The sequence below is a fragment of the Manacus vitellinus genome, unplaced genomic scaffold (genome assembly GCF_001715985.3).
Source record: "Manacus vitellinus isolate BGI_N305 unplaced genomic scaffold, ASM171598v3 scaffold_33_pilon, whole genome shotgun sequence".
NCBI lineage: Eukaryota > Metazoa > Chordata > Aves > Passeriformes > Pipridae > Manacus > Manacus vitellinus.
This window is the reverse complement of record NW_021940478.1, coordinates 7,417,592-7,430,058: the sequence shown is the minus strand read 5'-3', so window position 1 is coordinate 7,430,058 and position 12,467 is coordinate 7,417,592. Positions and strand designations below refer to the sequence as shown.

At 34.7% G+C, this 12,467-nt stretch overlaps 1 protein-coding gene across 2 annotated transcripts in view; it reads right to left on the bottom strand.

Moving 5' to 3' along the window:
* EXOC2 (exocyst complex component 2) overlaps positions 1-12,467 on the bottom strand; it is a 125,119-nt gene that overhangs the window by 77,037 nt on the left and 35,615 nt on the right. For both annotated transcript variants that reach the window (XM_008927525.4, XM_018076880.3), the window contains exons 7-9: positions 4,492-4,572; positions 501-646; positions 322-403 (exon numbers count right to left, since the gene is read on the bottom strand). In XM_008927525.4, the coding sequence (XP_008925773.1) occupies positions 322-403; positions 501-646; positions 4,492-4,572 (309 nt within the window). The remainder of the gene's footprint in view (positions 1-321; positions 404-500; positions 647-4,491; positions 4,573-12,467) is intronic.

Genomic DNA, 12,467 nt, shown 5'->3' with positions numbered 1-12,467 from the left:
AATTAGACTTTCAAGTCTTTCAACAATATGCCAGTGAGAGATACCCAAAGTCACATTTTAATTACTGTACATCTTTTATGTCCAGTAATACCAAGCCTGAATAAATAAATTAAATTGGCTGTGATTTCATGTTGTGGGATATACAACTCACTCAGAATACTTGCCAGAAATACTGTGTAAATGGTTCCTATAAATCCATAATTTGTATGGATAGAAATTCATATCAAATCCACATAAAGCTCTTTAGTCTACTATGTGCTTTTTAGCCTATAAGTTAAAAAAAACCACCAAACCCATTAAATAACAGAGCACATATCTTACATTTTTTGAATACTTGAACCTCTGTCTTTCCAAAGAGGGACTTGGCTTTTTCATAGTCATTAATAACCACATCATAATCGCCCTTAAAAACAAAACCAAGAATTTATATTTGTCAAGAAAAAGACTAAATTCAACAGATTCCTTTCAGCAAATAGAAAATTATTTTTAAAGGATTATACCTTCTGGATATTTCTTTCAATATTTAAGGGAAGATTGAAAAGAAATTTAAAACGCTGAAGAACATTAAGCGCGTTTCTCGTTGAATCAGCTTTGTCCTTGCGACCCAGCACTTCTTGAAATAAGGTATCTGCTGTGTTACTGGCTCCTATTTCAAAAAGGATGACAATAAGAGAAAGTAGAGTAAGTAATCAGTTGAAATCACGAACAGATTTTCTTCATTTTAATGAGTTATTCAAGTTTTTTAGAGTAAATGAGTAATTATTGCTGATTTTCATACTTTTTTGTTTAACTGTGTTAACATTTTACAACTGCTGAAATACTATTTCAAAGGGAACCACTTAGCATTTTAATGTGGTAAGACCCCTGTGCAATTAAAAACAATCACTCTTTCCTATTTCAAATGCTTAGCTTTTGCTGCAGATATTTTATAGTTTGCTTTGGCTCCAGATGTACATTTTACAACCAAATTATGCATCTCAGAATATGGAAAAAGTATTAGAAAGTTTTATTTTTAAAAAAAATATAATTCAATTATGATATTAACTATCATAGCTTTAAAAGCTATGACCAGGTTTTGTAAATAATTTTTCCGTGTTTTCAAATCAAGTCTTAAAAATTATTAGCAATATTTGATATTTAAGTGAGTCTCTAAGAAGTACCAACGATTAAGATAAGGACAGTGTCATGGCTGAAAAAAGTCTAAGTAGCTGGTCACTGTAACAGAATTGCCTTCGCATTGCATTAAAAGTCTTACTGGCTTCATTACACACAGGATCAAGCCTTGCTCAACAATTTCATGCATTTAAGTCTCTACTATCTGCAGATACTCTTCAATAAATTCATTAAATATAGCCCTAAAACCTTTTCTATCCAAACTAAAAAGCATTCCATTTTCTAATGGAGATTATTTTCTAACACAGAATAATAAAATTACATTTATGGTAGAGAAGATTTTCATCGCATGTGAATATTTGCATTTTTCAACTTGTGACTTACTTTTAATTAACCAAAAAAAAACAAAAACAAAAGTGGAACTGTTTTAGCCTTTTTGATCGTTGCATGTAGAAGTTTCTACATTATCTGGTCTAGTGACTATACTTTAAGCAAAGATGAAAAAAATTACATCAGTCTCACTGGGTGGCTTGCATGCCATTTTCTCTAGTCAACACTGTGGGTGGCCCGCTCATGTTAAAAGTAGTCTTTGTAAAATAATTGTTATATCTAAATAATGTTTAAACTTTGTTGAAATTTTGAAGCCTTGATGTAAAAAAAGTTTTGTCAGGACAGCTATTTCTACTGCATACTATTCAGTATGCACTTTAATCCATTAAGGAGAAATGCACAATGAAAACAGCTAGCTGGACATTTAAATACAGACCACTGGTAAAGTATGATTTTTCTCAAGGTTATAAAAAAATGCTTGTTTTGTAAATCCTTCCAGTAAGTTAACATTTGCTTTGTCTGAATTCATATGTTTCTCGTGCTTTCTTTTAACAACCCAGAAGCAATGTACTGTATCTGAGAAATGAAGTTATATTCAAAAAGTTGTTGGTTTGTTTTTTTAAAAAAAATTCAATGCAAACCTCTTAAAAAGGTAATTGACAACTGCAGGAAAAGCACAGTGATTTCTATCTTCATGTCTTTATGAATTACTTTGCTGTATAAATCCTTGATTCAGGTAAATGATTTTACTTTTTTTTTCCTAATGGCACTTTTTCTGTTTTACAAAGAAATCGAAATACATCAAATTACCTACTAATGTCTTAATGAAATTCAATACTTCATGCAAGTCTATGTTTTTAGAATTAAAATATTGTAAAATTTCTTCCCTCCTCATCCCTTCAACATTAACAATCTTTATCTCTTGATTACTGATGAACAATCTAAACCTAAACAACCCATGGACAAAGTTCCAGCTCTTATATTGACCAACTATGTTTTCAGAACAAATGATTCATCTACAGTGCATGAATTTTTTACTTCAAAATAAATCTCTAGTTATCCAACAGTGTCTGTCACAGAGCCTGACAAAAACATCACATAATGAAATTTGACTGACCTCCTTTAATGTGCAATTCTTCATTAAATTCATTATAGGACACCATATGTTTTAAATAACATATATTTAACAGCTTCTTTAGCAATTAAATTTTGCAAAAACTCCAAACATTTATAATTCCACCTATAACACCAAACCGTGCTTCTACTACCCCATGTCATTTCAGTTCAATAATTTGGCACCCTCTTAACATACACTCAGATGCTGTGGAAAACATCCTTATTTTTAGGAGTTTGTAACCAAGCTCACACAACACCAAGTGTCTCCCCAAACATGCACCTATAGCCCATAAAATGTAAAATTTGACTAAAGAATTGAAGTCATGTTTGAAAGCAGGCCCTGTTACGCATGGATTATGGAAGCTTTTCAATGGTCAGACAAGAAACAAAGCTTTGATCCCAAACTACTTTGCATAATGTTATTTACTCTTTTTAAATCCTTGTATTCCTACTTCCCTGCCTCCCACCCATCATGACTTGCAAAGTATCATGAGGAAAAGCAGCCAATTCTTTTCATAGCAGAGCCAAACTTAAAAACACTCTGAAGTGTCTGGCACAAGTTCCTCTACAGATCCAGCTTGAAATACAGTCTGCATTGTCTACATACGGAATTCAGCCACCATTTATCGAATGAAACAGTAATTATACATTCTAGGTAAATTTGTCTTATATTAGTGTATATAGGAAAAGATCACAAACCAATGTTTTTGCTTTTTTATTTAAAATCTTTCACACAATTTTGTACGAGGGAAAGTGCTCTCCAAGGAATCTGTGCTTGGTGCATGACATGGCATAAATACAGAGCACTGAGAATTGTACTGGAAAATTTCAGCACGTGCTTCTTACTTCTAACGTAGATGTACCAAATATCTTGCACACACAGACACACGTTACAGTCTTTATATAGTGGTGTGACATTTTTTTGTGATTTTTTTGGCAATTTTTAAAATTTTTGGTGGGTTTGTTTTTTTTATTCCAGAAAACAAGATGAGGCAATAACAATGTTCAAACTATACCTTTATTGTGAGCATTAATGAATCTCTACTGAAACGAGCTAGAGCTGTTCACAAAACCCTCTGCTTTCTTTGTGCTCCCCACACAGACACACATACAGTCACTGCTTTCTTCACACAAGACAAGAAAAACAGTGAACTTCCATGTCACTTTCTTGATTTCATAAAACACACTCAGACTTTCCAACACTGAGTCAGCTATCTGCATGTCATTCCTGCTTATTGATACAGCACTAAGGGAAACATCCCTTCCTCTGTGAAAAAAATCACAATGAAACAAAGTAAAATTATCTTGGCAGAAGTCCCAGAATGAAAAAAAAAAAAAGTAACTTTTTTGATCTGATGAAACACATGCCGAACTGCAGCAAATTCAAGCCATCTCTCTCAATGCAACCTTAGAGCTAACACAGAAAAACAGAAAAGAAAGTACTGATAGCTTTTCAAGGTTTCTAGAAAGAATGCTTATGCCAAATAGTCTAAATGCCAACACTTTAAGTGGAAATGATCCTGTTAATAGACCTTGTTATTGCAAACAGCTTATATTTGGGTTTTTTTCTGCTTTTACTCGAACTTTTTACAATCCTGGTATTTAGCTCTGCTCATCCTTCTACAGTTCTGTCTATCCATATAGTTCCTCTGTTTCCTTTGTCCACTCAAAATTGAGATACCACCAAAGTTAAATGATTTATCATGTCTTTACTTTGATATTTATTCTGTTATCACAAACACCGACAAAAGTCATGGGAAGAGCTGCTACTTACTTCAAAAGGTGTATTATCACACCATAAAACCATACTATCAAACAGGGCACAAGAGGTTGTACTGTTTTCTACTTTCTACCATATCCCTAGGAATATATTAAAGCTTGTTAGAAAGTCCAAAATCCATAAATAGTTGCTGCTGGAAGGACAAAACTTACTGTTCAGTACATTCTCCAGTTTTTGCGTCATGGATCCTTCTACTTTTTCCGTTCCATCTGCTTCCAGTTTTTGATGGATTGCTGGAATAAAGTGTCTAGTTAAAATGCAGAACATTTTAATAGGTGGGAATACATTACGTCAAAGTGACACTTCTAAACATTTTTAAAATTAAAAATAAAGCGTTATTTTTCTTTTTAGACTTGCAAAAATACAAACATGCTTCATAGCAGCAGAGACTATGAAGGGCTAAGAGCCAGACATTGCAGAATTTTAACCATTACTTTGACATAGACTTCCTGTATCATCTTGAACAAGACAGTAATGCTTAAGGAAAACAAAACCATGTGGACAGAATAATCTACTAGCTATTATTATCTAAATTAGCTATCTGGTAGTACTAATACAAATTAGTATTTTGAAAAGTAGGTATCATTTAAGCAGAAAATACTTTGCTTTCTAAATCACTGATCTTACCAAAAAGAGATTACCAACAATTAAAAGGGCAGAAATACAGTCATGGGGAATTTGGATGATCCCAAAATGATCTGCTAGAACATGCTCACTTCACTTGTTTTCATCTATAAAAAGGCACTCTCAAAACACACAATTTAAGAGTTTCTTGAAGCATTAACCATTACACAGAAACACTGATACTCTTGCTCAAAACAACATGAAAACAGAAGGGAAGATGCTGTATTTTAAGATGCTATTTTTCTCCTGTCCTAAAATGATAAAATCCCCAATTATTACTTCTTTGTGGTATTACTAATGGATGCGAAAATGCATAGTATCAGCATTAATTTGTTCCTTTATTATAATTTCTTTTTCAGGACGGGGGGAAATTTATCAGCACAACCTGATAATACTATATTACTCTGAAAATATGAACAGTAAATGCAGGGTAGGTAGTCCTTTCTTCTACTTCCCCTCTCTTACAGCCTTCCTCCCCTCTTCTTCTCTGTTCAATACAACTGATCCAAACCAGTATCCAGAGTGTTTTTTAGGTAGTATCCCTGTATATATGGAGCATATATAAAACAATTATTTAAAAATATGATTTTCCTTTAAAATTTTTAATCTGTTAACATTTGTAAAATTTGCTCTATCAAATAGCCATCAGCTCCCATTGCTGTAGATAAATTTGAGGCTTAAAAACCTCCTACTGCTTTCTGCTGGTTCTCAGTAGGATGGAGTGAAGCTAAGCTATCCTTGAAAAGAGCAATATCCAGTGCTTTGAAGGAAGCAAATAATTATATATTTTAGTTCAAAACACAAATACAGTTTTGAAACCAGTCTCCCAATTGCTCCAGCTTATCTTGCTCTGGTTTGCATTGTTGAGCAGCCTGAGCTCCTCAACTGGATTCTTTTAAGATGAAACAACACTAGAAGATGCACTCTATGACTATAGATAATGTGCTGTAAGAGATACCTGGAATTCAATCCACCAAGTGGTACTTGAACTACTCTCAAATATCACCTTAAATTTCACATAAAAAGCTTAGAGACACCACTGCCAACTGATTTCCCCTACAGTGCCATCCCTACATGCCCTTGCCATGTAGACGCAAATTAAGAACAAGTGAACAAGGACAGAAACCACCTTTAGTAAAGGCAGCCCTGTGGCCTCAGTCCTACAGCAAGTGGTTATTCCAAAACATGATGGCCCTTGATATTCTCCAGACTCTATCAAAGGCGGAATTTTCACTGGGGGGGATGGGAAAAATAGGTGAGGAATGGGAGTATGTGATTAAAAAAAAAAAAAAAAAGAGAAAATTACATTATTCTCAAACATCTGAAGTTGACCCTTAAATCTCTTGATCCTACACAAAAAATTCCAGGAAGTCTTGCTTTCTTGAAAATGCAAGAGCAACTCATTATTTTTGTTCTGAGAGTCATCAGAGGGGAAAAAAATAACTCTAATTTAGGACAAATGGTAAAGGTCTAGACCTACCTAAGTTACTCTGTCTACACACAATAAATTTGTTGTATTTCCTTCTACATGTTAATGTGCTACTTTGTGTATTGAAGTTATTTTTACTCATAATAAACAGATTTAGCAATAGTGCATTCATTGTATTCCTAAGCTGAGTTATAAAAAAGTCTTAAGTTTTCAGAGCAAAAAATGTTATGTTTTATCAGAAAGTCTACGATTACTTTGTATGCATCAAATGATTTTTAAAAAGCTACGTGTATGTTCCTTCTATGGGGACCAGACAAAAAGTCTTTGAGTTAGAAGCTTAGACAAGCAAAACTGTATGGAGTCAAGAAAAATATCTGTAGACCTAATCTGGTTGGAAAGAATCTAGAGACATTTAAGTTTTTTTTTCTTCTTAGAGTAGTAAAACCATCTAACAGTAGAATGATACGTTTGGGACAACCCCTGTACTCCTGCACCCACATGCTTCCTTTTGCTCCATCTAGCAATCACACAGCTGCAGGGCAGCTGTAGTGAGATGATTTGGGGGAAAACTAACTCACTGAGGAAGAAACGTTTCTTTACTGATCTGCAAGTTTGTCTAAAGCTTGCTCCAATTGCAGCACTGCAGTATAAAGGAAGAGGAAAAAAAAGCACATGGCCAAGGGCAAGTGGAAAGCCAGTCTAATTCTCCTCACGGTATCCAGTACTTATGATTACCTTCAAATGCAGCTTCGTACCCTCCACTCATCACTGGCTGCAGTAAGAAGAGCAAGGAGAAAATTTCAGGTCTTTGAGGCCTTGAAGTAAAGGATGGATGGTTTTTTTTCTTGAATTGCCAGTTACCCTGGATTTACCTGACACAAACTATACAAGTTGGAAGAGCAGTTGCAAACCTAGGAGAATCTGTTCCTCATTTTTGAGGAGCAATACTGTAAGAAGCAATAAATACAAATGAGGAAAGGTTAAGTCTAGGGCCAGAAAATTAACTGCATTTTGTATCATCTTTGTCAATATATGTTCAAGTTTCCCAATATTTAAAGGCATTAAAAGCTGCAGTGAGGTACTAACTAATAACAGTAAAGAGACTAAGTTCAGAGCTCACAATCTCTAAGCTGTGACTAAATACACCAGAATATGGCAAATAAGCCATAATACAGGCACTGCAGTAAAATTAACTGCAATTAATTCATTGCTACTTGTGTTGAAAACAATTTTATTGAATCTAAGGAAGGATATGGGGTTTTTTTTAGATTTATGGCAACCATAAATCTAACAAATTAAACCATACTCGCCAGGTTCATGCAGCTTTTGACTTGCAAATTTCGTTCCTGATTTACTCATTAGACATTTTTAAAACATATTTCGAGATAGGCCCCAAGAGTATAGGTATTCTCCAAACTTTCTCAGCCTAACTCAGCTCAAAGCAACATAGAAGCAAGTTTTCATCATTATCTGATGAAAAAAAGATGGCATTTGATATATCTGAAAAGCTTATCCATTTCCAAAGAAATGTCGTTAAAGAAAAAAGCACCTGAAATAAATCACATCCTTTTAGTCAGATGCAGAAAACAGGAGGGAAAAAAATACAAAAAGTGAAAGACCGACTCAGCAAAGTATTTCTGAAGATCTGATACAGTAATTGTCAAGAACCTGGCACCAAAGCACAGTAATGGAGGAACGAAGAACACATGTTAACATGCTGCCAGGATTCATGCTCAGTGCCTTTGGAACAAAAATACCTTTGTTTTCCTCTATTAAAAGATCAGTGATTTTTCCATAACTTGAACAAGATGTAAGAAAGTTATTGATGAGGACAGTACCCCCCTATGTAGGGTAAAAACTCTGAATAGATTCAACAGGAATGCATAGCAATATATAAAGACAGCACGCCATGAACAGAGCTCTTAATACATTACACTATCAAAACCTTAAAAAAAAAAAAAAAAGTTTTCCCATGGCCCCTAGTCAGTAGTGCTAAGTTTAGTTTGGTTTGGTCATCCCTCCAGTTTTCTGAGATTTCTAGATATTTTTGCACTGGCATGGCAAACTTGGTTTTGTTTTGGTAAATATTATTAATCCAAGCAAAAATTACAAAAAAATGAAGTAAATGTAGTATTGTCCTTAATTGTCTTTATGTGTTTTGTTTCTCTAACATTTACTTCTTCAAGCTTGCTTACTCAACACAGTGGCAAAAATCAAAGAAAATGGACAGACTTAAGATGCTAATTTAAGGCAATTAAAGCACGGTGCTAGGAGGGGAGGTTTTATGAAAATAAGAGACCAAAACTTTTAGTCTAACAACACTGTGAGGTCTGATAACTTGTTCTCACATGGGTTTATATTTAAGCAAGTCTGATATTTCTAGGCAAACGTCTCAGAAATAGACAGGAAAATAGGGTTTATTATTCTGCCTATGGATCCACTAAAAATTCTGGGCTGGACCCATGCCTTTACCAGAACACTTCAAAATGATATTCTCTTTTTACTGACACAGTGCTAACGTCCTGAATCTGTGAAAGCTGATGGTAGAAATAAAAGCAGCTTTTAAATGTTGCATGCATTTAAAAAGTGATATGGAAATCAAAATGGAACAACGTATCATGCAATTAAGCCAGTGTTATGGCTTGCAGGTTAAGTCTGGCTCAAATATAATTATAGGGAACTTTTTGCACATTTGCAATCAATTGCAGCACTACCTATTTGAAAATTTCAATTTCAAAACATATTTTCCTTCTTTTTGATGCTTTACTATTTTTCAAATGCAAACAAAAAAGTTAACTTACCTGAAAAACACAATTTCATAAAATATGACAACTACATAGTAGCTATAAGCTGCCATAACTGCATCCATTTTGAAAAATTCCTCTAGTAATTAGCTCTCATCTCTAAAACAATTACTGATTTCAAAGAAGATATATGAGCAGTCAGCATAAAAGCAGGTATAAGCCTGGGCACAAAATTTTCACTATGGACTGTGACAACTCCCGCTGTTTCACGTTTTCAAGTCAGATCATCTCTTGCTTGAGACAAAAAACACCTCCTAGACAATGTCATGCTAGAACCTGCATGAAAGGCTAGTTTGAGCCTTTTATCAACCAAGATCACATAATTTTTGCTCTTATAGAGTTGCATTAAAATAAAAATTGGTTTGCTACAGAAATTGATCATAGGCCTTGCATGAAAAGGAAGCACTCGCCCAAGACCAAACTACCTACCACCATTTACACACTTTACTGGCGCTCCTTTGGCAGGTCATCTCTCTCCCAGAATACATTCCTCATTTCAATACCCCCCCTTGTTATCTAGTGCTGCAAGATCAGAATGTAAGTTTTCAACAAACAATTTAATTTAGCATGCCTATTTTTTCATTGTGCATACATGAGTAGGCCTATAAATGTAAGGACAAAATATGAAGCAATGATAGTGCTTATCCTTCTCAGACAGCAGAAAGTGTAAGTGTAGCACAAAGCTAACTCAAGTCTTCAGACAGGAACATCCTCTCAGAAAGCTAGACAGTGAGTTGAGAGCACATCAGATACTAGTTCAAGACTACTTGGAGGCATGATCTTAATTCTTAATCTGAAATAATCTAACTTGCATGTACTGCAAGGCACATACATGCATTGGAACTGCTATTCTGAAGTGACTGATATGCTCTTAGATACATGGCTGACACATGCAGCATCTTAGTTTACCCTTGCAAGCTTGTTTCCATGGCCCTGTTCTTTCTTAACCTCTATGAATGACTATATTTAAATTTACTAGCTCTAGTAGCTAGACTGGTCTTACCCTGCAAAGACAATATTCCGTCACTTGAAGTGGGATGAGAAAGACAACATTAACAGACGCACACCACACAGAGGACAGAGAGCTATTCTAGATATTTCAAGTCAGCTGTGTAACATTAGGTAGTAATCATATCTTTAAATTTGATTTACCCAAATCCATATGTTTAATAAAAATTCTTAATATCTGGGAAAATATATACGAGAGTGAAGTAAGGCAAAAGTGTGAATTAGATTTGTTACAAAACAGCTACGTGACAACAGCAAAACCTGGTATACCATACCCATGCTGTGCTACCGACATCTAATTGGACAAAAGGAAACCACTTCAAAACTAGTCATCAGTCTATAGTTTGCAAATAGAATCACTAATGAAAAATTGGCTCTATATACTCCCTTTAAATTCAAACATGACAAATCTCCTCAACAGTCAGAAGCAAAGGGACATTTATATGACAGACAAGCCTCAGTTTTTAGCTTCTCAACTTCCCACTCTGACTCAGAATTTAATAGGTGATTTCTTTTGTTTTAGTTTCAGAGAAAATTAATTTAACAGGCATAATGGCAACAGCATAGGCTAATTCAGACTGAATCTGATCCTGGATCATTAACGTGCTCATCTTAGAATGAGCCTTAGGGGATGAAGTGAAAATACTCTACAGGAAGAAAAAAAAGAACAAATCAAAAACCCAGGCATTGACCAGATATAGGATCATTTCAGCTAAACATTATCCTAGCTTATGTATTAAGTAAAGTAGTAGAAAAAAGGCCAACTATAGTCCAAGTTGACCATCATGCAGGTATTCCCATAGGCCACACATCTGAACAGGACTGGGAAGGGGAAAAAAGGAACAGCGCTGTAATAGCCAGTAGTGCTTTTTTCCTGAAAATCGTGTAAAATGTGTTTGCAGTTGTAGTTGCACAAGAACTGTTGCCATGGCAAACTAGAGAGTCAAATCTAAACCTCAAGCTTGTTCAAGATATTCACGTTTCAAAGACAACTTTACTTGCCAGTACAACTGTCATACTTGCACGTTTTTGCTTAAGTGAACGACTGCAGTAGTCATTTCCCAACTTTTTTCCTTTCACTTAAATGAGAAGAAACCACGGTCTAAGAGCAAAGAGCATTTCTGAAAAGGTATATTCAAAGAAAATTAATTTGCCAACTTTCCAAAGACCTCTGTGTGGGATATGACTTGCTCATGACAATAAATTATGTCTTAACTACAAACATATAAACAGCCAACCTTTCAGGAATGCCACTTTCTAGGTTGCAATTAGGATTACAGGAAATAAATCAGCTGAACTCCACGACGCTGACAAGTGGGTCAAGTTGAGGTGAGCCCTGTTCCCCTCAGCTCAGTTTACAGCTCCCTTCAGCTGATGAAACAAACTTCCTGTTGAACATCATCTCTGCAGCAGAGTCACTGTCAAACTGTCAGCCAAGCTAACAGGCAGAGAGACATGAGGATCTGATAAGACAATTCTATTTTCCCAGAAATTTAACCAAACAAGCAAGGGTTCTGGCCTATTTGAGCTCCTATTTTCTTAGTAAACACTTTCTAAATCACAAAATACAATAAACATCTTAGGACTGCTTTTTATGGTTTCCATTGCTTATTTGTGAAAATATTAATACTCATTTAAATGTGTAATACAGTCTGATAGCAAGCTTAAGATCAAACTGATCTGACTGGGTCCCAAATAAAAGCTGCACAATAATCAGTAATTCAGGGTTTCCTAGATCAAGGTAATATATTTGAAAATAACCTTGTTAAATGTGTATGAGTTAAAAAAAGCATGTATAAAACCTCTGCAAATATATGAATATGAAGTACTTGGTAAAGCAAGTGTTATACCTCCTAAAGGGATCCTCCTACAAAAAGTAACATCCTGTACTAATTTAGGGAAACCTACGAGAAATAACTGCCTACAGATAGCTCCATTCTGTAACAACAATGGAACAGATCTGCAGCTTATAAAGCATAACCATTGGGGTTAGAAGATGTGTTCAAAGATATGTGAAGAGGAAAATTGAGAGACTGAGTTTTTGCCCTCAAGAAAAACATATCTTTAGAAAATAAATTAGATATTAGAAATCTTCCCAAAGGAAGTAAGTTAAAAAAAAAATCCAAACCAAAATGAGCTCAGAAAATTTAAATCATATTGGAAGGCAGAATAAATACATTTAATAATGATTTTCCTTTGATTCCCTTTTCATCTGTGACAGTTGTATGCTCTGCCTCAAATATTAATTTTGCAGAACAATGGC